The 27909-nt window shown below is 35.7% G+C and overlaps 1 protein-coding gene across 1 annotated transcript in view; it reads right to left on the bottom strand.

Annotated features, from left to right (window-relative positions):
- Positions 1–27909, bottom strand: part of LOC150102960 (uncharacterized) — a 353745-nt gene that overhangs the window by 234358 nt on the left and 91478 nt on the right. The window contains exon 5 of the mRNA XM_090398023.1: positions 6580–6781. Within this exon, the coding sequence (XP_090254149.1) occupies positions 6580–6781 (202 nt within the window). The remainder of the gene's footprint in view (positions 1–6579; positions 6782–27909) is intronic.

Here is a 27909-nt window from a genome sequence, read left to right as displayed (position 1 = left end):
GCCATAAGTTGCCCCAGTCGTAAAAGATACTTCAGGCTCAAACTTTGTTTGTTTACACTTGGATAATGGATTAAACCAAGTATATAATTTCTTGGTATCTTTAAAACATAAATATGTCTGAGAAATATTTATATTTTGTGTATTGTTCAATATAAATAAACTACAATTTAATTTACAGTTTTATATACTTTAATAGATATTATTAAACAACACGAAAAAGCAATAAGTTGAAAAAGATAGCTTAGGAAATAAATTAATCAACTATTAAAACTATTATAAAAGATAAAGTTCACATTGTGAGGAACTGAAAAGTTCAAGCACTGCAAATTGATGATTCGAACTGAAGACATGCAACACAGAATGCTGATTAAAGAGAAAATGTATCGACATTTGTTGTTGCATGCTATAAACTAAGTTATGCGGGATAAGAAAGAAAAAAGAGAGAGAGAGTGTTGTAGTAATATGGACTATAAATATGCATACAAATTGTATGTAATATATATGTCATTACGTCTTCATAATGAAAATCTAACACTGTATTAGTTTTTTCATAATTAATCATATGCTTTTATACTCAATAGGATACTAAATAAACTTTCATTTTCTGATAAGCAGAACCCTGATTAGCTTTCGGGGCTGCTTAAGGGTCAAAGCTGTATAACTGAGAGGTGACCACCACATAGCCTTTAAAGGAATGCAGAGAACCGACCAGGGCTCCTGACCTAATGTCCAATCCTCACCTTCTCGTGGTGCACCCTGTTGGGTATCTACTTGGATACTGAACGAATGAGGATGGGCTGGCAATTTAGGATTTAGCCAACCAAATTGTATTCTTATTGGTTAAACCAAAATAAAAAATGATGGTACAACATGACAAAATTTCATGCTGGCTGGGGCGTCGCCCGGTTAAACAAGGCCCCCATTGTTTTCGCAGGGAACCAGGGTGAACAGCGAAAAGTCAGCTACTGGAACAAATCTGAAAACACACCCCAACTCAACATCACCAGAGTTAAAGATCGGTACTATCAACATAAGAAGCCTGAATGGCAAAGAAATGGAGCTAGCTGAGGAATTAGATAAGTACCAGATCGACATAATAGGGGTGACTGAAACAAAAAAGACAAAACTGGTGAGATCTTTCTGAGCAATAAATACAAAATGTTATATTCAGGCAATGATAATCAAGGAAAAAAAGGAGTAGCCATAGTATTCAACACTAAATACAAGGCTAATCTTCTTGAATGGCAGCCAATTTCAAGTAGAGTGATGTGGGCAAATATCATAACAGGAAACTGGACAACGAGACTTATTTGTGCCTTTGGTCCCACAGAAGGTTCTACTAAGGTAGAAGTGGAGGAATTTTTTGAGGCTTTAGAAAAAGCAACTGACACAATGAAAAAGGAAAAGTTGGTCCTTGTTGGGGATCTAAATAGCAGAGTAGTAAATGATTGTGAGACATACAAAATATTTTGGGAAAATTTGGAGAAAAGAGCAAAGCTAATAATAATGGCAATACCTGTTGCATTTCTGCTCAGGACATGGACTGGTTATTACTAACACCATGTTCCAACATAATAATGTGCACAAATTCACATGGAGAGAAGAGGCAGGGAATAAGAAAAATCTCATTGACTATGTTATTGTTGATAGCGATGTTTTCTCCCTGGTGCAGGACACCAGAGTGTACAGAGGATTTGAAATTGGAAGTGATCACTATTTAGTCTTGAGCAGGATAAAATTGAATTTCATATTGAAAAGAATGACATGTAAGAAAGTTTTAAAGCGAATAAAAACGGAGCAGCTCTCAGATGTGAACTGTAGACTAAAATACACAAACATGATTGAAGAAAAAATGAAAGAGTTTGAGAACAGGAACCAAACCTTGGAGATTCAGTGGCAAGCCTTGAAGAAAACCCTGGTTGAATCAGCCAGAGAGGCATGCGTTGAGGTTGTCTGCAAAGATAGAAAAATCAGAACTCCATGGTGAATGGAAGATAAAGAGGCAGTGAAGGAAAAGATGAAAGTATAACAAAAGTTCCTGGCAAATAAATCAGCTTGTGTTCTTAGAGAATACAGAGACACATGTAAGAAAGCTAAACACTTTGTAAAACTAGCTAAACAAAAGTCATGGGAAAATTTGGCAAGAACATAGAAAATAAATATTAAGAAGGTGGCAACATATTCTGGAGGTTGTTGAAGAAGCTTAGAAATGGAGGAAAGAGTGCTGTAAAAGGAGTTAGAGATGATAAAGGTGACATGAAAATGGGAGAAAAAGATATCCTTGAAGTATGGAGTAATTATTTCGAAAAATTGTTAAATGAAACAAGCAGTGATAGTACAGTGTTAAAAAACACTCAACAGGCATACAGCCAGGAATACATATCTATACTTGAAGTCAAAAAAGTCATCAAAGGCTTGAAATGTGGAAAGGCAGCAGGAGTAGATGATATTCGACCAGAAATGCTGAAGTATGGTGGTATAAAAGTCATAGACTGGCTGCACTGCATAGTTCAGAATGTCTAAAAGAGGGGAAAATTCCTGATGATTCGAATAGAGCTCTCATAGTACCCATATATAAAAAGGGAAATAAAACTGAATGTGAGAATTTCAGAGGTATTTCCCTACTGGAGTGTTCCTGGTAAGATTTATGTCAGTATACTTGAGAAACGGTTGAGAATTGTGGAAGAAAAGCTTGGTGAAGAACAAGATGGATTCAGGCCAAATAGAGGCTTTCAGGATCAGATCTTCACTTTACGACAAACAGTGGAGAAATTATGGGAATATAACAAAGATCTGTATTTAAGTTTTGCCGATTTGGAAAAGGCATATGACAAGGTGCTAAGATAGAAGCTATTCAATATGCTACAGTTATATGGTGTCAATGGGGCATTATATCAAGCAATACTTGGTCTGTATTTGAGTTGTAAGTCAGCAGTTAGAATTGAAGGAAGTACAGGAAGATGGTTTAATGTTAAATCTGTGTGAGACAAGGATGTACATTATCCCCTCTGTTATTCATTATCTATATGGATCACATTATGAAGGAAAGTGGTATTAAACATGATATCAAAATTGGAGATGTGAATGTCAGCTCTTTGCTTTATGCGGATGATGTAATACTTCTAAATAAATCCGCTACAAGTTTGCAAGATTCCCTGACTAAATTGAATAACTGTTGTATTAGATATGGTATGAAGGTCAGGAATAAAAAGACAAAGATAATGAAAATAGGCAGAAGTGTTGAAAATATATACTGCATTGTGAACAGAGAACCTATAGAAGAAGTAAAACATTTCAGCTACTTAGGCATGATTTTTAGTGAAGATGGTAAATTAAATATGGAAATATGGAAAACAGAATCAACAAAACTGGTACGGTAGGAAGTCTGAATAAATTCACATGGAATAAGAGAGAAATTAGTCGGAACACTAAATTAGCTGTATACAAGACAATGTTCAAACCAATTTTAACTTATGGATTTGAGAGCTGGGTCAGAAGTAAAACGCTTGACCAAAGACTAGAGAATGCAGATATGAGAGTCCTGAGAAAGATTAGAGGTGTGAACAGATAGCATCAATGGCAATATCATATTAAAAACGAGGATATTACGAAAGAACTTGATATTGTCAGCATCCATGAATGCGTTAGCAGAGCTAATCTCAGGTGGGGTATCGTCACTTAACACGTTCACTGCCAACTACAAGTATACTCGGAGTTAGTAAACCAGCTACACAAGCCAGCTACGAGTATACTCGTATGACACTTACCACCGGCAACGAGATTACCGTTCTGACCTTGAAGAAATGAAAATGCTTGGCTTGTGGAGCTAGCATCAACACTGTGTATTCTCATAGATGATATATGCTCTGCACAAGTCAACTACGAGTATACTCGTATGACGCTGACCGCCGCAACGAGATTACTGTACTGACCTTGATGAAGTGAAATTGTTCGGCGTACGCGAACAGACTATGCTGAAGTAGCGTGGCAGCGAACGTGTTACACAGAATGGGCGAGGAAAGATTAGCAAAACAAGTATTCTCTGCCAGGTTGGTAGGAAAACGATCCAGAAGAAGATCAAGATATAGGTGGATTGATACGGTACAACATGCCTTAGATGATAGAAATATAAGATCTGATAATGTTGGAGTCTTGACAAGTAACAGTCTGATTTGGAGGAAAATTGTAGATAGGAAGTTAGTAATGATCTAATTTTTCATGTAGCACTATCATATTCTGTACACCCCCTTGAGGGTAAATCGCAGGAATCTGATGATGATGATTAGCTTTCATTATCCTTCAAAATGAATATATTTGTCAAAAACAAATCATATTTAAGTACCATTTGACTTACACAAAAACCTTCAGAACGAATTAACCACATAAGTCAAGGACTTGCTGTATATGGATTAATAGAGAAATTAGTCAAACTACTAAACTAGCAGTACACAGGACAGTGTCCCAACCAATTTTAACTTGTGGAAAGACAACTACATTAGAAATAAAACACTAGATTAAAGACTATTGATTAAAGAAAAATAATAACAAAAATGTGTGAACAGAGCTGTTGGTGTAGTCACTTAATTTGTAATGGTTATTTAGAACCTCATCTGTTGTTGTCTTCTTTTCATTTGAGTAATCCCAATTATGCCAACATAGGTTTTTTTAATTCTTCTACCTGCTTCATTGATACTTAGGTTGAGTGTGTCTATCTTGAATTCCACTGAAGTTGAGTTCAAGTCAGTTCAATAAGCTGACTTTTTACTGTTTGTTGGTTATCCACCAAAAACAATGGGGGGGACTTGTTTAACACAGTTGGAATGGAATTTCATCGTGTTGTACCATCTTTTTGTTTTGATTTAGATCCACAGAGAATACAATTTGATCGGCTAAATTCCATATTTCAAGCTTATCCTTGTTCATTGACCATTCAGGTAGATGAAGTTGTACCATCATTTTGTTTTGGTTAAGCCAATATAAAATACAATCCGTCTGGTTAAAATCACAAATTGCCAGCCAATCCTCATATTTTCAGTATCCAGATATATGCCTACTAACAAGGTATGCCATTAAAAAGCAAGCACTGAACATAATGTCAGAAGCAACATCAGTTCTCTGCATTCCTTAAAAAGGAATGTAGAATTCTCCTCCCTTACCTAGCTTTAACCTGAAATAACTCAAGCAAATAGACATGAATTAGTGTTTTATATATACTGGCAAGGAGGTAGTAGCTTTATAATCACACAGCCAAGATGAGAGATAGATATGTACGTACAAAATGGCAACTGAATGATAGAATCTTTTAACATCCAAGCTAGATGTTATTATGCTATTTTAAGCTAAATACAATAAGAATAGTACTTAGGATAAGACACTAAAAGTAATGCTCTATTCTTCTGACCATTTCATTTGCTATACATCAAAGCCCATTCCTAGTTGCCTTAAATACCAAGACAGTTTGTGAATGACAGTACAACATATCCATCTTTCTTATCTGACAAACTCAGCATTTCACAAATGAATATTAGTTTAAAACACTGAGACTACTTGCAACAATAAATAATGATTTACTGATGATGTTTGAAAGTCAATAAATGAATTACATCTTGATAAGTATATAGAATTTTTGACCAAAAATCAGATACGATTTTAAATAACTGACATTGGGTTTTATTAGGCTGTAATATTACAGATGATTATACAACTAGTTTCTCCACATATGCTAATGGCTTCTTCTGGGTTAGGAAGAACGAAAAAATAATACAATAAAGGGAACAATATACAAGGGAATACAATATATGTGAACCATTACATAATTAAATAACTGACACTGGATTTTATTAGACCATAATAGTATAGATAATTATACAGACTAGTTTCTACATGTTCTGTTTTTCAGTTTCTGAAATTAAACATATATGACCACTTCACATCATCAAAAATCTAGGGCATTATTACCTGGAGATCTTCAGCCGAACAAGCAAGATACCCAAGTTTTGCAATCTGTCTGTGTTTGCCTTCCTGCTAATATACCTGCTTGTATGTGCTTAGTGTATATCTTCGTGCCCATGAAGATGTCTTTGAATACTGCTTTAATAATTTAATAAGTAAATACAGTTAATTAATTATTATCCCTAGACATGGGTTTTCTGCTGTAACAACATGAAGATGCAAGCTAATTATTAATCATCAAAATATGTAAACCATAGAAAAGAAATAAATATTAAACTTATATTAACTTAGTTTATATTAAAAATATCGATATAAATTTTAAACTGAATATCATTTATAAATTATGGGTACTACAAACATTTTAAGATAATTTTCAAATTCAGTTTCAAAAAAAGCTATATTTAGTGTATCATATTTTAGCTGTAAAAGAAATTCAGTGTTTACAAGCATTATGGATAAAATGGGAAAAGCAAATGTCTAACAAAATTTTTTTAAATGTAAACTGAAATTGCTTAGAAATAAATTCAGATGAAAAATTTCTTTCACTCAATTAGCAAAAAATGTATTGATAACCTGAATGAATGTTCAATGATTATACCCAACTTTATAACTATATACTAAACATACCTAAAAAGGCAAACTTCATGTAAGAAATAAATATGTTCAGAGGGTGTTGCATCCTCCTTAAGAATTTTAACAACTACTGGTGTTGTAAATTGGCCTGGGACAATATTTTGGGCTTCGCCTTCTACAACTTTTCCAAACCATCCTCCTCCAACTTCATTCAAGTACTGAAGCTGGCTACGAGAAAATCTAGAATTTGGATCATCTGAAAGAAGTAGGGCAGTAAAAAATCAATAAATATATGTCACATTTCAATTAATTTAATATGTCAATGAATGCTTTATAGATACTGACATAATATCATATCACATATCGTATCATATAATATGCAAGCAATAAGAAATAAGTTAACTTTCATTTCTGTTGTTATAATGATGTAAAGAATTTGACTTGAAAATTTAATTTTATTATCATTATTTATACAGGTACTCCACAGAGCCAAAAGACTCATCACGGGAGATTCACACTATTCATTAATCTATTCATATATCTTCTTAAACTTATTCACTGTTGGGATGCACAAAGCCACCTCTGGCAATCCATTCCACACATTCACTACTCTCCAAGTAAAGAACCTAGTCCATACACCCTTACTAACCACATTCTTAGATAACTTCCAAGTGTGATCCCTTGTTTTCCCTTACTCCCTATGTATCGAAAATTCTTTTGTGTCAATCTTATAGAATCCCTTTAATAACTTGTAAGTTTCTATCATACCGACTCTCCTTTGCAGCTAAATGCTGCAATCCACACACCCTCAATCTATCTGTATAGGGAACATTCCCTAGACCTGCCATCAGCTTGGACAGTCGTCTCTGAATTCTCTTCACCACCTCCTGATTCCAAAGAACTGCAAGTGACCAAATCTGTGCACTGTAGTCAACATGTGAACGAATCATAGCCTTATAAAGAGGGATAATAATCTCACTATCTTTATTTGTCAATGTGTTCTTCAACATCCAAGTAATCATCTGAGCTATTCTGCCAACTCACAATGTCTTCTGAATTTCAAATCTCTATCTACCATTACCCCCAGATTCCTAGCCTCACCAATTTCCTGTAAACTAGAACATCACTTTATATTTTCAACATTAAATTAACAACCATTGTTCTTTTTTTTTTTTAAAAAAAATTAAACATGAAAAAATATTGTTTATTATCGATAAAATTATACAGTTTGGTATAATTCAAAATTACTTAAAAATAAATTATATATTCTTCTTGTTGAAAAAATATTGTTTATTATTGATAAAATTATACTCGTGGGGATGCTGCAACTTTCGAAATATACATATGCACTGTAAGTACAGTGTATACATGTTTGGATAAAATATCAAAATTATGGTAAAAATTTAAAAAAAAATTAAACATGAAAAAATATTGTTTATTATCGATAAAATTATACAGTTTGGTATAATTCAAAATTACTTAAAAGTAAAATATATTCTTCTTGTTTTGTTTCATGAAAAAATATTGTTTATCATCGATAAAATTATATAGTTTATTATAATTCAAAATTACTTTAAAATAAAATCTACTCCTTTAATTGTAATTAAAAGGAATGGATTTACAATTTTTGGACATTACAATTAAATCCTTTAATTGTAATGTCCAAATATTTAAAGAGACGGAGTAAACACGATAAGCACTATGAACACTCTACTACTGGCACAAACTGCATATAAACAACAGTGGAAAACTGCGCAATGGACAGTGCTGCATTACGCTAATAGCTCGCATCTCACTATGATGTGCATATGCTTGCGTGCATAGCAATATGGCACTGTGGTAAACACAGTGCTGCTAGTGTCCTTCGCCTTCCTAAGCGCTACAAGATGGATTTTTATTATTTTTTATACAAAATAAGAGAATTGTATAGGATTGTTGATGATAAAATTAAATATTACAAGCAAATATAAATAATTAATAAATATATTTATATATCAAGAAAAAAATTGGGGGTACTGCAGTTCCACAGTGCCTATGCATGAGCCACCCCTGATTCTGTCAGATGCCTTTGCAAAGTCCAGCAGTATCACATATCATCATTTCCGTTATCTAATTCCAGTGTCACTTTATTATAAAATGTGAATAAATTATTGAAGCAGGATCTATCTTTTACAAATCCACGTTGCCTTTATAGACTATCATATGCCTATCCACCCATTCCTGAATTTTACTTTTAACCAACTTTTCCAATACTTTAAGCAACACTCCAGAGATACTAATCGGTCTGTAATCCACTAGAACTTCTGTCTTGGAGCCACCTTTATGTAATGGAACTATCTTACCTTTTCCCACTTCCGTGGAAATTTACCAGAGCTGAGACTTAGATTAAACAACTTCATCAGTGACACTGCCAGTTTACTTGCATATTTTTGTAGCACACAAGCAGACATACCGTCCAGGCCCACTGCTGTATTCACATTGATATTTTTCAATATACTAAGTATCTCCAGTTCACCTTCCTCAACTCTCATCTCATATCAGTAACTGCAAAGTCACCACTTGATGGTATATACCCTTGCAAAGTGATTGCTTAGTAATCAACTATTTCTTCTGCTTCTGTCTCTTTCTTACCATCAGAACTCAGCAGAGTTATCATTTCATAATCATTCTTTCTCTTACTTGCTACATAGTAAAAAAAAACTCCTTTGGATTTACTTTAGCCTGCTTAGCTAATTTTCTCTCAAAATCTGATTTAGCCTTCCTTACCATACTAGTTGCCCTTCTTGCTTTTGCTTTATACTGCTCATGAGCATGCTGATCACCTTTTTTGTTTATATTCCTTCCACAATGCTTTCTTTTTTTTTTTTTTGCAGCTCCAGCTTTATATTGCTACTCATTCACTTAATCCCTACTTGGTTTATCCACCTGACCCTGGGTATGCAGTCTGATACTGCCTTGATCAAGCAATCCCTGACTACTTCCCATGCACTAATGATTTTTAGTCCATGTAGTTTCTTATGCCATGGAACTGCTCCAAGTTGCCTCCTTAGTTTGTCATAATTGCAAGCTTTGTAGTTCCACATGAATCCTTTCTTGAGTGAAATTTCCACATGTTGAGCAATCCCCCCAGTAAGACTGCAATGGTCACTTTCCCCAATAGGAGGTAGAGTTGCTACCGAGTGATCTTCTGATGCCATTACCAGATCCAACATTCTCAAACTTCTGGTTCCCTCCATCACATGAAGGAAGAAATAAATTTATAATTTACATCACTGCAGAACTGCATGTAGCAGGGGTGGCCAACTATGCTTCCTTTTGGAGCCAAAATAATTCTGGTAAGACTTAGAAGAGCCACAACCTTTGACCGATGCGATGGTACAGGAGTGAGTGAGTGTGTGCATGGAGAGTTGTAATCAGCTTGTAAGAATTGCCTTGACTAATGACACACCTAATTTTAAGGAGCTTACTAAGAAAATGGATACAAGGAAGGCCTCCACTAGTGAATAAGTAACTGAAATTATTGTGTTTCGACTTTAAAATTATTCTAATTGTTCAAAGTAAACCTTATTTAATGTGTTTTGAATTAAACTTTTTTTTTATTACAGTAATTTTTATTAACCCTGTTTTTCTCTCTCTTTTTTTTAAAAATTTTTTTCCTGGTAGATCGTGAAGAGCCGCATGATGCATGGACGCGAGACACCCCTGGTATATAGGATACTGATTACAATGAGCCTCATACATTAAATATATTCAAACTTATGCATAATTTCACGATATTTACTTCTTGTGCTAAGCATCTGCCATGGCCAGGTAACATGGTATCTTAGAAATCTGATTACTGCTAATCATAGGACATTTAATCTTCTCTACATTATCTGCTATGCCTGTAAATTGCAAGTACTCTTCTAGCCAGTATGCTTGTTTTGCAGAATGTAAAACCTGGGTTTCTGAGAGTGGAACCCTGGCACCTCCATATGGGACAAGCTAACTTATCTTCACACTTGAAAAGCCCAGATAAAAGTTCTTCACATCTCAGATGGAATTTGAACTCGGGTGTTTCCAACCAAGGGGCATCACTGATACCAACTGAGATATGGAAGCATAACAAACTCATTAATAAAATTTATTCACATTTAAGAATAAATATGTAATAACAAAAATAGTCATTCACAACGTGCACTGAAATTCATTTACAACCTATAAAGACATTTAGAATCATCAATGCTATCATGGCATTAGAATCCACAGTAGTTTGCTAACCGAGCTAAAGAGGAGCCTCTGTAGTTCAGTTAGTATAGACAAAGAACTTTGGTCGGAAAGACCTTGGTTCGATTCCAGGCAGTGATGTCAGGAACCTTTATCTGATCTCTTTTGACAAAAGGTGAGTTAGCAGGTCTCATACAGAGGTAGTTTTTTTTTTTTTTTTTTCACCTGGAAACTCGGGTTTTTTGTCCCCCAGAAAAGGCAAACCATCCTGGACACACACATCTACAGCATAGGATACACCAGGAGACATAGGGCTACCCGCTTAATCCTCAATATGGTAGGGGTTAAATGTAGAAAAATCCTTGACACTGCAAGGTAAAAGAGGAAGGAAGAAATAATCAGAGCAACAGTGGATATGCTATCCACTTAGCCAACTGGGCTGGTAAATTACAATGCTTGCTTGAGCACATAATTATCTACAACTATTTTGGTCCTTAATGAGTTTTCTGATAAGAGATAATAGGCTTTGGAAATAAAATTTTATATAAAAGTCTTTACAAAGCTTATAATTTAAAAACAAATTTTCAATGTTCACCTTAGATTTGATTTCCTGCAATACAGCTTGATCAATAGCAAAAACACACCATATTAAACAGAAATTCTATGATTCAACTAATGCCTTAAATAACACAAACATCTCTTCACAATGAGATCTCTTTTTTTTCTCAAGCTTCTTCGCAATTTCCCCAAAAAGTGTATTCTTTGCATCCCATCGTTCCTACCAAATTTCAGAAACTTACACTCTGCAACACTGAAGTCACAGTTCGACTCACATGCCTACTGATACAATCTATTCAAGTCCTCTTCTAAGGCCACAACATATGCTTAATGTGAAATTTCTCAATTTTGCATCATCTGCAAGCAGTTGCATATCTCCAGTTTTAAACATGGCCCAATATCATTAATATACAAGTTAAACAACAATAGCCCCAAAAGAGATCCATTAAGTAAGCCATTAATGACTCTCCTCTTTTGGGATATCATATCCCCCCCCCCTCCATATACAACTTGCTAACAGCTATCTGATAGTCAGTCACCTATCCACCTCACTAACCTAGTTACCAAGTTGATGTGTTGTAATCTATTAAAAGCCTTTGCAAAATCTAAGTACAGCTAATGTGGGGGTTGCAACCTTGAGAATCTCCACATATGTTGAAAACATGTAAAATGTGGAGTCTCAAAACATGAGATAACAAAGGCTGGATTCCCAAGCAAGCGAGATTCTGATCTTTTTCATCTTTCTTGAGATCTTCATCCAAATTTTTTGCCTTTTTTCATATAACCACCCAAGACAGAGGCATGTTCTGCTGGTTCAGATACTTAATCTATATAGTTAGCATCCTTTCCATTTTCTCAACTGGATGACACTGAAATTTCATTACTAATTATAGATGACTGCGCACTCTTGAGAATTGTACCAGCTATTAGCATTGTAAAATCACTCAGTTCCATGGCTCCTTTGAATGGCAATGCTATGTTCACCTCTATCAAACTGATTCAGAACTTCCAACTTCACCTCTGAAAAGAATTAGATTTCCTAGGTTTTTTCTTCAGTTGGGCTGTATTCAAAATCTTATTTTCACTCTTCGTTTCTTTTTGTTTTTTTCTTGCCAGACATCATGCTTACAGGAAAAGAAGTTATTTGCAGATAAAAGTAATTACTGCATAGACCAATAAGGCAGTAAGGATACAAAAATAGATACTGTGCCACTGAATACAGTGGAGTGGGTGGGGATAGGAAACAAGGCACATAAGCAGAAGCGTTTGCACCTTGTAGAGGGAGCAGCACTAGTCCTCATGTGCTGTGATAATGAAACTGCATATTTGCAAAAATGTGTATAATGCGAGTTACCTATATATGCATTTCCTCTGTCCAATGTATTTGTCACCTTGTTATAGTAAAAAAGTAAACTGGTAAAACATGACCTTCCTTTATCAAACCTATGCTGACAAATCATAGAGAATACTGCTTTTTTATCAACCCATCTGTTTATTTTAAGTTCTCTCCAATACCTTAACCATAACTCCAGATACACAAATTGGCCTAGACTTTCTAGTCTACAATTTTACCCTCCTTCTACTCCTTTGGAACATGTGTTGTTGTTGTAAGACTCTTGTTAAAAAGATAAGCAAGGGCAAATGCTTCACTCCTTGGAACATTCCCTTAAGACATGGGGTGATGTAACATCAAGTCATACTGCCATATTGAATCAAGCTTACTTAATTCCTTATATACCTCCTGCTTACTCACCAGTAAGCTATCTTCTCCTATTTTCTCAACACTTGAGCTTCTCATGATTTCACAGTGATGATGATGATGAAATATCATGATGAATTAGCCACCATAGCTCAATTGGTATAGACAAAACCCTTTGGTCGGAAAGACCTGGGTTTAATTCACATCCATGATATGAGGAACTTTTATCTGGTCTCTTTCGACTAATGGTGAGCTAGCCAGTCTCATATGGAGGTAGAGGTTTTTTTTCACCTGGAAACACGGGTTTTTCATTCTTCAGAACAGGCAAACTAGCCCGTGAACACATATGAATTTACAGTCATAAAATACATACATAATTCCCTCATTAGAAGGGCTCAACCAGTCATAAGGGATGATTGAGGAGTAAGGGAATCAAATACAAATAAATAGATAAAATCAGGATGAACTGCTTGATGAATACTTTGACTATGTCCTCTAGAGCAGTCACCAATCTACCAATTTCATCCATTTAACATCACTTGCAATAAAACACCTCTGAAATTTTTCTATCTTGGAAAATTAGACCTGTAGAGTATCAATAAATAAGAATCGCACATGTACCATAGAAAATATAAATTTATTATACAGATATTTCATCTTATTCATCACAAATCATCATCAGTGTAAGCAGAGAATAATAATAAAGAATATGAATAAAAGAAGCAGTTTATTTATTCTTATGGAAAAAGGAACAGAACAGCTACAGGCCAATGTCCAGTCTAGAAAGCCAATCCAAGGCCCCATCTGTTGCCTTGTGAATGTCCTATAGACCACCACCAGGAAATTGGCGACTTGGGCAGTCGTTCACAATATGAGTAATCGTTTGAGCCACAGGAGAACAATCACAATAAGGATGGTCTAACAGCCCCCATTTATGTAGTAGGTAGCCACATCTGCCCTGGTTAGTTCTGATCCTGTTGATTGATGAGCAAATCTTCCTAGGAAGAGCAAAACCAGGTTGCAGAGCACACAGATCTTCTACCAGGAAGGCATTTGTTGGGAGATTGTTGGACCAGTATCCTCTCCACACGTCACATGTTGATGGCAAGGCAGCTGAAGAGAGTTCGTCCATGGACCAGAAAGGCTTTCTAGATTTTCGGCGAAGACTAGGTGGATTTATGAGAGTTTGGTGCAGGCAGGAGTTGCTTTATTAAATTCTTTAATCGAGGCTTGTCTTCTCCATATGTTTGGTGGAGCAATGTTAGATAGGACAGGCAGCCAGGAGAGAGGGGTGCTTCTCACTGTCCCACTAACTGTGCGCATGGCATAGTTTAGCTGGATATCTACAATGTTAGTGTGTGCACTTCTTTCCCAGGCAGGGGCACAATATTCTGCTGCAGAGAATGCAAGAGCCAGTGCAGACAACCTTAGGACTTCTGCACAACCCCAGGTTGTTCCGGCAAGTCTTGAAATCATATTGTTTCTCGTAATTTTGTTGGACAGGGTGCCTTTTATAGGTTAGACTTCTGTCCATGCTCACCCCAATGTATTTTGGGTGATGCTCATGTTCTACCATTTTTCCACAGAAAGAAAGGTTGAGGTGTCGATTCGACTCTGTATTGTTCAGGTGAAATACTGTGGACACAGTTTTTGTTGGATCTGGCTTCAAGTACCACTGCTTGAAGTACTCTTCCAGGATGTTCAGGTGTGTGTGTTCAAGGTTGGCAAAGGAGGTAAATTGAAGTAGGATCACTAGGTCATCAGCGTACATATACTTGCGTGAGCTGGTATGTGGTAAGTCATACACGTAGATGTTAAAAAGTAAAGGGGATAACACAGAGTCCTGGGGGAGACCGTTGTGAAGGAATCTGGGCCTGCTGTTTTTTCCGCCAATATGGACCCGGATCTTTCTGTTGGAGAGAAGGGATTCAAAAATCTGGAAAGGTTTTTTGCACTTTATATTTCCTAGCTTTAGGAGGAGGCACCTGATCCAGACTGTGTCATAAGCTGATGTTAAGTCAATGAAAGTGGCTCTAGATTTAAGTTTCTTTTGGAAGCATGCTTCAATTTGTGTTGTCAAGGCCAGGACTTGGTCACAGCAACTTCTTTCTGGCCTGAAACCAACTTGTTCAATCGGGAGTGCTCTTTCGATGAGTGGGGAAATTCTTTTAAGGAGAATTCTTTCAAAGAGCTTAACCACACTACCGGCCAAGATGTATATATACGTCCAGTTTATCATGGATGCGAAGTGCATATTAAAATTGTAATACTATTGATATTACATTGAAATATATGATGGATACAAAGTGCATGAGGATGCGTATTTGATCCATAATGGCCGGTAAGGTGGTTAAAGATGGAGCAAAGCAAGGAGATAGGTCGTAAATTTTTCACATCATTTGGATCTTTCCCTGGTTTGGGCGCAGCAATTATTTTGGCTTCCCATCACAGATTTAGTAGTTTACCAGTCATTATAATTTCTGAGAAATGGGCAACCAGCCATGTTTGGCCTTGTTGACCAAGATGTTTTAGAAACTCAAAGAGGATACCATCCACTCCTGCAGCCTTGCCATTCTTGGTGAATTTTAAGGTTACCAGTACCTCTTCCTGAGATACTGGGTGTACAAGTTCAGGAAGCTCGGGGCCCCGTCTTCAGGATCTGTCTGATTGAAGATTGCACAATAATTTTCCTGATAGAGCTGGGACGTATCTTGGAGTTTTTCAATAAATGATTAGCCATTTGATCAGGAGTTATCTCTGTTGTTTTCTGTGTTGTTGGTTCTGCTCCACCTAATTTTCTCAGAAGTGATCAGCTTTTCTGGCTAGATGTGGTGAAATAGAGTTCATGGATAGCTGAGATCCATCTTTTTGTTTCTGAAATGCATTCCAGTTGGACCTGCGAGGTTCCATCTAGCGACTGGTGTTCCACTGATGACTGGGATTGATATGCCTGTCTCTATTAGTGTAAGACAATGCTGACTATTAGGAAATCGGTTGAGGATGGTTCTGGTTATTGGAAGAGGGTGGTCTTCAGAGACTATGCACAGATCTGGGGGTGTAGGTTCTGTTCCATCTGGCAGAGTGGAGAGTACCTTCCTGCTTGGCATTGTAAATCAAATACAGGTTATATGTATCCATCCAGTTAACTAGATTATTACTGTCCTGGTTGTTAGAGGAATAGCCCCACATGGTGTGATGAGAGTTGAAGTCACCAACATAGATAGCAGGGTGAGTTAGGGGCCAGTCCATCTGATCAGGCCAGGATTGCAATGGTGGTTTGTAGACATTGTAGATGGTGGTGTTTTGAACTTTAATACCTATGGAGTGTTCTGCATCACATACACATTGGGTTATGTAGCAGTAGAGTATATGCATTATATTGAAATCCCTCTCTATATATACATTGATTTGTTCATAGGTTTTATTCGGCTGAAATTTAAATGAAACAGTGTGAGTACACACACACACACACACACACACACACACACACACACACACACACACACACACACACACACACACACACACACACACACACACATCTAAGATTTCTTTTTTGGATAATTAGACCTATAGAGTATCCATAACTAAGAATCACACATATATCACAGTAAAAATTAATTAATTATACAGATATTTCGTCTTATGAATGGTAAGACATCATCAGTGTAAGCAGAGAAATAATAAGGAATATGAATAAAAGAAGCAGTAGTGTATGCATTACACTGGAATCCCTCTATATATACAGTCATGTGTTCATAATTTTTATTGGGCTGAAATTAAAATTAAATAACTCGATTTAAAATAACAACAATCTCATATGAAATTACAAATTTATTTTATTTTTTTATTACAAATATGGCCTAGCACAATATGCAATTGAAAACACTAGATACAGGATCCAATGGGAAATGTCCAACTTTTACATAGATCCATGTATAAACATATACATACATACATCTTCAAGGCCCACCTTTCCTAATTGGGTTGTGGGGGCAACAGCTGCAAGAGGAACTTCCAATGGTGACGATCTTCTGCCACCAAGCTCAGGTGTTCTGGTGGGATTCCCAAATGTGTCCACCCAAGGTTTTGGATATAATCTATCCAGTGAGTCCTTGGCCTTCCATGTGGCCTCCCACCCTCTGGCTTGGCAAAGAGGGCCTGCTGAGAGAGCCTCTCTTGTGGCATTCTGACCAGGTGCCAGTACCAATGTAACTGTGATCTCTCAACATGGAGAAGCAGTGATTGAGTATTGAGGGTTTCCTCAATACTCAATCACTGCAGAGCTTCTGACTCTGTTGAGTCTTGTCAGCCCCGCAACCCCTCGAAGAAACCTCATTTCAGCCGCTTGGATTCGTGTCCGCATTTTTTCTGTCATTACTCAACTCTCATGACCATAGGTGAGGATGGGGACATAGACTGTATAAACATGAACATTTAAATATACAAGTGCTGAAGCCCTACTTCATTGACCTAATCTCAATTGTAATGACTGCTTTACCAGTTTTTTTTTTTAAAACTCAAATCATCTAGTTTTAATTTTAGCCCAATAGTTTTTAACCTATGAACACATGACTTTCCGACTACATATATATATATGTAGCCGCATCCCAATATACTGCATATGCTCTATAGTTTTTTTTTTAAATTAAAATTGCTTATTGTAGTTCTTTGCTCACACTGATGATGTCTTAGGATACATAAGACAAAATCTGTATAATAAATTAATATTTACTGTGGTACACACAAGTAATTCAACAGTTAAGATTTTTCTTAGCTCAATTTGCTAATTTCTGTTAGTACTGTACTTTTGCTGTCCTTATCAATTAATTCACTTTCCTGGTCTGCTATTTATACTCCTTGTTCAACTGATTATTACTCATTATTCATCTTGCACTGTCTTCATGTCCAGATTTCATGCAAATCCCTCCAGTTATCTATTTGACACCTACCTTATTCAGCCTTTTGAGTTTCAGAATAGATTCTCTCTCTCACTCACTCACACTGATGTTAAATATCTCTTGGTCAGTGTTCAAGCAGCATTTATCTCCTTCCCACTTAACTCTTCATTCCATGCTATAGTTCTGCCTCCTAAATTTTTCATAATCACTGGCCTAGTAGTTCCATATATACCCTTTCCTCACAGAGGTTTTCATGTGGCTAGTGACCACCAAAATCATCACTTCATAATCTCTCTCACCAATTGATGGGAAATGTGACACTCCACTCACAATCACATCCTCTGTTGAAGTGTCAAATCTAAGACTTGTTCCTCATGTGCCCTCAAGAAATTAATTTTCCTTATTCCCAAATTCTTCATTCAACCTATATTATCATAATTAAAATCACCCAAAATTAAAATTGCCCTTCTCTTGTTCACTAACCCAAGTTTCTTGTACATTTCTTCATCACTACCTCCATATTCCCTAGCCTATAGCAACATCCAAAAAAATATTTCTTCCTATCAATCTCCACTTTACACCATACTGCCTCAAAACCTTTGCCACTATTTCTGTACTACATCCTGACTTTAATTTCTCTGCTATCATCAGCAGCATTTTTCTCCTGGCATTTGTAAATGAACACAACAGCTAACTTTTAGATCTATAACCAGTGCTATCCATGCCACTTGTTGGTTGTGATTTCCCCACACATGCCCAAATCACTTTTATCACTATTTACCCCAAATATCTCTTCAGACTCAACTACCCCCCCCCCCCCCATCAAAGGCTATCCCATTCTCATACGTTTTCACTACTGCTTCCAACATCCACTCTTCTTATACTATGTCTTCCTGTTCACTTCCCCATGCCATTTTCCTGTCCATTTTGCACTCGTCTCATCATCTCTAATGTGTGGGCATAATTACCCTGCTATCATCAGCAGCACTTCCTCCTCCCTTCTTGCCCTTTCTATCCTCACAAAAACACATCGTGTCCTTCCATTTTTATTCCCAGAGGATATCACCCTCATTCAGTCACATTTCACTTATTGCAACAAATTTTGGGCAAACATACTCAATGATGAGAGAACACTGTTAATATACAGGCTTTTAAATCAAATGTAAAGAAGTTTCTCCTTTCCCAACCCACTACCCATATACGGCACTAACATACCATAGGTTGATCAACCAACCTCTTGTGTATTGGCTCAACATTATAAATAAATTAATTAATTTAAAAAAAAACTCAATCTTTACACTGCATGACATGCAGATCTCATTTATACTACCATTTTGTATGTTCTTGTGTCCTGAACCAGCATGTAGATATAGCTAACAAAAACAATGTCAACAATTTTTTTTTCTTATTTCTTGTGTTTTCTTTTTCTACATGAATTTGTGCACATTTTTATGGTGTTAGTAATGACTAGTCTATGCCCTGAAAAGGAATCCAGGAGGTACTTACCATTATTATAAGCTTTGCTCTTATCTCAAATTTTCCCAAAACATTTCTGTATGTCTGGTATTAATTTCCTACTCTGTTGTTTAAATCACCACAACATGGATATTTTCCTTTATGTCAGCTGCCTTCTCTAATGACTGAAAAATTCCTCCACTTCTTCCTCAGTATAACTATCTGTGGGACCAAGGGCACAAAAAAGATCCACTGACCACTTTCTCATTTTGATTTGCCCACAACACTCTACTGAACACTGCCTGCCACTAAACACATCAATGCAGAGGCATTCAAAATACTCCTGCCCATCCTTAACCTTCTGATGGGTTCAGAGAATACACAACACCCTGTTACATGTCACTTATAGTGACGGGTTCTTCAATTTAACCAAATATGCTTGGGGCGGGGAGAATGCGTTTGTTTAGGATATATTAAATAACAATGATTGAGGAGAATATTATATTTGGTTGGGATATTTGAATTAATAAGAGGTGTAAATATGCAAATCAACATTAATGAGCCATTTGCGAATTGAACATATATAAGGAAGAGAAAGAAAAGGAGTGAATAGAAATACTTTCATTTACTGACAGTGAATTATTAATAATTTACATTTGTGATATGGTATATGTTTGCGGGTCCTATACACACACACGCATATATATATATATATATGTATGTATGTATGTGTGTGTAAATAAATTTTTTTTACCTTGGGAATAATGTATATTAGGGTTACCAAGTAATTTTACAAACTTGGTTATTTACTTCTAATCCAAAGTAAGCAAACAGTTAAGTTTGCACCTGAAATGTAGTTCAAGTCTAAAGGTGGTGCAACACCAGGGCAACTCATTGTAAAGGTGGGTAAAACTCTGATCACTATTCTTAGTATTTTCCATAATGTAAAGCACATCTCACTAAGAGATGTATACTGCAATACATCATGGGTGGGGTCACTACTCAGACCGGTTTCAACCTTTTTTGAAGTCTCCTCAGTGAGTAGCTAGACCCTAAATACCAAGGTTTTAGAAATACAGAACCTTATCAACTTTACCTATTTATTTAGGAGTAAATAACCAAGTTTATAAAATTACTTGGTAACCCTAATATACATTATTCCCAAGGTAAAAAAAAAATTATTTACATCTATATCTCCTCCAGAGATTATTCAAAATAAAAACACCTTTTAGCAACCTGCATAGGTAAAGTTGATAAGGCTCTGTATTACTAAAACCTTGGTATTTAGGATCTAGCTACTCACTGAGGAGACCTCAAAAAAGGTTGAAACCGGTCTGGGTAGTGACCCCACCCATAATGTATTGCAGTATACATCTCTTAGTGAGATGTGCTTTACATTATGGAAAATACTAAGAATAGTGATCAGAGCTTTACCCACCTTTCTCCACCTTCTTCAAGTGAGAAATAAAAAACATACGATATAAATATAACAAGGTAAAAAACATGGACTTTCCAGCTTAAAAAAAAGCAGAATAGTAACAGTCATATTTGAATAGGTGACCGCGTGCTACCGTTGGCATGAGTTGAATGTGTGCGACAGCTAATTTTAGAGCGCCAGTACTGGATTACTGCACTATGGGAATCAGGCAAATTGTAGCTTAGATTGTTGTTCAAATGTGAAGGGTCCAGAACTATTTCTTTTGATTCGATAATTCTTCTTTTGAATTCATCCTTGCATATATATAAATTAGTAGTGCGTTCCCAGTCAACTTGATGTGGCTGTTCTTCAAGGTTAGAGTTTGCCGAGCAGAGGACATGACTGGAAAGGGCGCTTGCTCGTGTTCTACTGTAAGAGATGTCACATCTATGTTCCTCAAGACGAAGTGAAACAGATTTATCTGTCTGGCCAAAATAAGGTCGACTACAGTCGCACAAAACTTTATAAACACCAGGAAAATGCAGTTGGTTGTGTTTTGGTTTTGGTCGACTCAGAAAAGAACAAAGTTTTGGCAGAGTAGTATAGTTGGTCTTTATGTTGAATTTCTTCAAAATCTTAGCTAGTTTTGGGGTAAGAGAGCTGATAAATGGTAACTGTATATGAGTGATAGGGTTGGAATCATCTTATTGTCGAGGATGTTGGCGTGGTCTCAAACATTTAGTGATGTTACGAGACGAATATCCATTATTTAAGAAGGTGTTTTTCAGGAAGTTAAGCTCTGTTTGAAGGTCTTCTTCTGTGGAAGTGAGACATCTTGCTCGATGGGCGAGGGTGGAGATGATGCCCAGTTTCTGAGGTGGGAAGTGATGAGAACAACCATGTAAATATCTATCAGTGTGGTTGGTTTTTTGAAAAATTGAAAATTTAAGACAGTCAGGTAATCTGTTGATCTTTAGATCCAAGAAGGGGAGAATGCTGTTAATCTCTAGTTCTGATGTGAATTTAATGTTCTGATGTTGGTTATTTAAATGGTTTAGAAAGTTTTGCAGTTCCTCTAAACTATGTCCCCAGATAAGGAAAACGTCATCAATGTAGCGTAACCACAGTTTAGGTTTCAAAGTAGCTGAGGAAATAGCTTTCTCTTCAAAATCTTCTAGAAAAATGTTAGCTAAGACTGAGGATAGAGGGCTGCCCATAGCTAAACTGCTAGTTTGTTTGTATATTTTATCTTCATAGCAGAAATAGCCGGAATTGATGCAGTGAGTTAGAAGAGCAAACATTTTTTTAGAAACCTTGTCCTTAAGAAGAGTCAGAACTTCATTTGTGGGTACATTTGTAAACAAAGATACGATGTCAAAACTCACCATTCTGTCAGCATCTAAAAGATTCAAATTTTTTATTTTTGAGATGAAATCTTCAGTTTTTGATGAAGGAGGAGGAATTGCCAACTAAATGTTTTAAAGAAGCTGCAAGATATTTAGACAGATTGTACGTAGGTGAGTCAATCCCTTCCACAATAGGTCTTAAAGGAGTGTCAGCCTTATGGATCTTAGGCAAGCTGTACAACCAAGGAATGAGGGGATGGAGAGAGCGGAGAGATAGGTTATGAAGTTCTCTTGTGGGATCACGTTCTAGCATAGAATACGTATTAGAACTTAATAAGTTGTTAATCTTTGAATGGTAGTCAGCTTTGTCTAAGATTACAGTTGCATTCCCTTTATCAGCAGGTAAGATAATAATGTCATTGTTGTTATGAAGTTGGTGTATTGCTTTCCTTTCAGTCAGCGAGAGATTATCTGTAGGACGACGACTGTTGTTTATGGTAAAGATAGCATCGATCCTAAGTAGATTCGCAGTTTGTTTTGGTAATTGTGCAGCTGCCTTTTCAACTTTCGTAAGAAAGAGTTCTTTAGGAATGAAGGTCGGAGAAGGAACGAAGTTAAGGCCCTTTGAGAGCACACTAAGTTCTGCAGGAGAAAGTGTGTGAGAGGATTTGTTAATCACAACATTTTTTAAATTTTGTGAGTTGATATGGGATTGCCGAGTTTGTTCCTGTTTAAGTTGGTTGAATTTGATTCCAACCTATCACTCATATACAGTTACCATTTATCAGCTCTCTTACCCCAAAACTAGCTAAGATTTTGAAGAAATTCAACATAAAGACCGACTATACTACTCTGCCAAAACTTCGTTCTTTTCTGAGTCAACAAAACCAAAACACCCAAAAACAACATAACCAAAACACAACCAACTGCATTTTCCTGGTGTTTATAAGTTTTGTGCGACTGTAGTCGACCTTATTTTGGCCAGACAGATAAATCTGTTTCACTTCGTCTTGAGGAACATAGACGTGACATCTCTTACAGTAGAACACGAGCAAGCGCCCTTTCCAGTCATGTCCTCTTCTCAGCAAACTCTAACTTTGAAGAACAGCCACATCAAGTTGGCTGGGAACGCACTACTAATTTATATATATGCAAGGATGAATTCGAAAGAAGAATTATCGAATCAAAAGAAATAGTTCTGGACCCTTCACATTTGAACAACAATCTAAGCTACAATTTGCCTGATTCCCATAGTGCAGTAATCCAGTACTGGCGCTCTAAAATTAGCTGTCGCACACATTCAACTCATGCCAATGGTAGCACGCGGTCACCTATTCAAATATGACTGTTACTATTCTGCTTTTTATTAAGCTGGAAAGTCCATGTTTTTTACCTTGTTATTTTTATATCTTATGTTTTTTATTTCTCACCTGAAGAAGTCGGAGCACCGATGAAACTAGTCATGATGTATTAAAGGTTTTTGTTATACTTTCTCGGGTTCTAGTCAGTTAAATTTATTTTTATAAATGTATACATCCCGAGTAAATCCTTCTTCTTCTTCTTCCTAACATGGAATTTAAGCCATGTGGCCTGTTCCGGTCTCATGCCATCTCTTTCTTGGTCTTCCGATTCTTCTTTTTCCACTTATTTTGTATCTGTATAATATTTTTGGTAGTCTGCTGTTGTCCATTTGATTTAAATGTTCTAGCCATTTTTGTTTATACTGTCTTAATATTATACTGTCCCGAGTAAATCCTAATTTCAATAATATATATATATATATATATATATATAAAACTAATAATAAGGAGCATCTTATGCATACAGCAACTGTTTATTATGGGTAGAGAGCTATAGAGAGAGAGGGGCTAATCCAGTGAACTAATTTATCTAAGTGTAGTAGGAATAAATCTGAGTTGATGGAGCAGCAAATTATCTTGTACAATTTGCTGTGCTTGTTATGTGAATTCATTTGTTTTATGCATATTTCATTTTTTTTAAGAATGTTCTTTTATTCATTGATGATCAGTATACACTTTTTACATAGTAATATGTAAATAATTTACTATCATCATTGAAATTACCCATCCTTTCACAGATCTTAAGTGCATTACATAATTTTTATCTTTTTGTCTGCAGCTCTTCTGTCTTATGAAAAAACAGATATCTCACATATGATAGTCTTTTGGTGGAGATCAATGGATGCAGTCTACTTCTTAATATACATAGAAGGTTTCATTTTTATGCAGGAATAGATGAATTTTTACTTACTATGTCTATTCTTTCCAAAGACTGGATTGAAAGTATTCCTATAGCATGAAAACACATCCCAAACAAACACTACACTGCAGAAGCAAGAAAAACAAGTATTTTTGTTATATTACTAAATAGAGTAGAGACATTTACAGTCCATGTATTACCAACAACAATTAGTGTAAGTAGAGGTAACTATGCTGCATGCAGGCAGGAAAAACAGTTTTAGTGTAGTGCCAAATACAGTATCTAATGAAATATGTTTGTTCTAACATCGTGTTTAAAATTTTCAGTTGAAGAAAATATATGGTAACACTTGTTTATAATATAGTCATTGGGTGAAAAAAAAAAAAAAAAGATTTATATAAAGCAAATAAAGATATATTTGTATATTTATATATAATTTGAAGTCAGTTTGAATTGTATTTTAAACTTTTGATGTTTTAATGTCAATTTAAAAATTCTAATTTTACAAATAAAATTCTACTGAAAAAGTTGCAAAATGCCATATAATCACTGTGAAAATGCACCCCACCTGAAGCAAAAGCGACATACATAACCGAGATAGTAAATCTGATAGTAAACAGAGTGACTTCACAGAGGCCTTGTCAGATGCCCTCCATTTGGAGAAAGGAATAAGAGGTAGATCCCACTTGGAAGTTTCAGTTATGGATCAAACACCACTGTTGTGTTGTATATTTTTCTATGCCAAGAAAAATCAATTAGAAATGCTCGTGTTTTAGGAAAGTATGTCTAATAGATGTTTCCAGTCTGATTATGATATCTAATGTTGAATGATTTTTACACAAGTCAGGCTGTGTCTTGGGGGGGGGGGGATGTGTCACTCTCAAAAACTATTATAGACAACAGGTAATAATTTTTTCCAAGATCATGCACAAGCATAATAGATCAGAGCAACTGGACAATAATTTCTTGGAACTTTTCGTTCCTCATCAGTTTAGGAAATGCAATGATAATTGTTTATTGCCAGGAATCTGAAAATTCCTCCTCAGAAGAAGACTGTTGTAGATGTACAGATGATCCATAGAAGGGATGTCATTTGATCCTATAGCACTTCCTCCATGTAAAGCAAAGTAGCTTTCACTTCTTCCTTTTTGTAAATGCCTGTTACAAAGCTCAAGAATGAGTCGTAATGTCTGCAATCACTGCTGAAGCAAATAAGTCCATGAATCTAGTATATTATATTTGTTAACTGCAGATTTTCTTTGGATGGTTTACTTATTTTGCATGATGAAGAACCTGAATTTCTGAGAAGGAAAATTTTTCTGCATTTGTGTTAGACTGGTAAACTTGTCTTCAGTAAAATCTGGTTATAAAAGATATAAATTGGATCCAGGAGTCCTTTTGGTTCTGATGGCAGAAGTATCAACTATAAGCATGTTTGAAAGCAATACGCTTCTAGTAGTGAGATGTCTTTGGAAGGTAAAGTTAATGTAAGCTTTGGGAAAAGATGTAAACTGGCTTGAGTGGGAGGTGATGATAGCACGTGACTTTTGCAGAATCAAAATTCTCTTAAGGATGAAAATGTTCATTTGGCATAATGTATTTCGTCTTAAGGTGTTCATGATGGAGCATATGGATGTCCAAGTAAAAGAAAGGATATCATAGGAAAATGGTGTCCCCCACGTATGATGGTTTTTACTTCCCAGTTATTATTTGGCTATTAGTGGAATGATGTCACCCATTCCTTTGACAATACTCCCTCTGATGTCAGAGTGTGCACTATGCCATTGTGTCTATTTAAATATTCCATAAACACAAACCAATTGCACATTAACAACTTGGGATGCCAAAAATCAGATAATCAGGAAACCATAATTTAAACAACAAACATAGAACTTGTTTGTTGTTTGGTGTTGAGACATAAAAGGCAAAGATATTTCATCTTCCTAAGGACATTCATAAAGTGGCATTTGAACCCAACCTACCTATTGGTTGGCAAGCAGTTATGCTAACAACTGACCCAGGCTGGTAACTACAAGATTAGAATGTCAAGATTGTATCTGTAGATATATCTGCAACAGGTGGTAAAAAGGCAGTAAACTATGCAGAGCTTACTAAGAGAGAAGACCCCGAGATAGGATTCAATGCCCAGTTTCAGATAAGTCCCCTAAAAGTAAAAATCATACTAGTGTGTGAGCTGCACAAGGTTCTTATTCAGTAATGTTTTGGTAGAATCCACAACAGTTCTATGGTAGGAATATATTAATTGCTAATGTTTGGTGCATCCATTTAGTCTTCTAGTTTTGATTATGTAAGGATTATTAGTCTTGGATTTTTCCTTTTTGAGAAATGTGGACATGAAGAGCCCATGTCATCCAACCAAGGAAAAATATTCATTACTTCGTTGAATGGACTGAAAATTTTAATAATATGGATTACTCTATAAATACACAGGTATAGTATGCCCATACTTGCTTGAGCTTCGCTTGGCTTTGTGAAAAGAATAGTTGATTCATGCTGAAGGGGAGAAAGAAATGAAGGATGTACAAATTGGTTGCAAACATGCAAAATCACGTGCTTAGGGTTGCTGACCTCCAGCGTTGTTCGAAAATCTGTGTATAACTTTCGACTCCCCAAAAACTTAACCACTAATAGTTTACTGTTGACTGGAAGCCTTACTGATAACATAAGCAGTTCATTAACACATATTTTATATTTATGTATGTATATATGCCATAATCTAACAATAAAGTAAGCTAAAGAAAAGAAAATGTTATTAAAGAAATTCATATGGAAGAGAAAATACGTTTACAGTACTGTACTATATTTATCAGTACTGTAAGTTTACGTCGTCTGTTTATAAAATGTCTGTTAGTACCTACATCAATATTTTCTTATACGATACAAAACACTGTCAACGTTATGGGTATTGCTAACACTAAACATCAAAAATGAAAATATAATGTGAAAAAGAAATTATTCATATTTATTTACAGGTATAACGATTAATGCATCGATAACGATACAATACAATTGCTTTATGGTAGCCTAGCGTATTTTATAATGATTCATTAATGTATCATCATAAAATGATTTTATTCTAATTAAATAAATTTAGCTAATTAATTATTAACAGTTAATTTTATGCAGTGGTGATTTAATACTGTATCTTTAAGTTTATTTACATTTCTCTCGACTGTGAATGGTGCCATGTACGGTCTGAAAGTGCTTGTGTGCGTATGTAAACTGTGTCGCTATTACTTTTATTTTATATATATATTCCTTTCTTATTCTCATTATTCCACCTTACTATTGCGTACTTAGTTTATCTACCTTTCGCACTACGAGTTTTATGCCTAAGGATACTAGAAAATTTATTTGATAAGACTGTGCCACCAGTATCTTTTAATTGGCATAAAACTCAGTAATACGGCCGTTGACTTCTCTCTCTCTTTCTCTAATACAAATTCCTTAAGTAAAACTTTACAAACAGTTGAGGTCTTATTTGCAGTTAACCATACTCTTCGGCTATCTTACTTGGTTTCCTGCTCTTAAGTTCACATTTATTTAGGAACAGTGCATTGT

Source organism: Typopeltis vanoorti, chromosome 9 (genome assembly GCF_054136105.1).
Source record: "Typopeltis vanoorti isolate ZY-2024b chromosome 9, IOZ_Tvanoo_1.0, whole genome shotgun sequence".
In the NCBI taxonomy this organism is placed as follows: domain Eukaryota; kingdom Metazoa; phylum Arthropoda; class Arachnida; order Uropygi; family Thelyphonidae; genus Typopeltis; species Typopeltis vanoorti.
The sequence above is the reverse complement of the archived record's forward strand: the minus strand, read 5'-3'. Positions and strand labels throughout refer to the sequence as shown.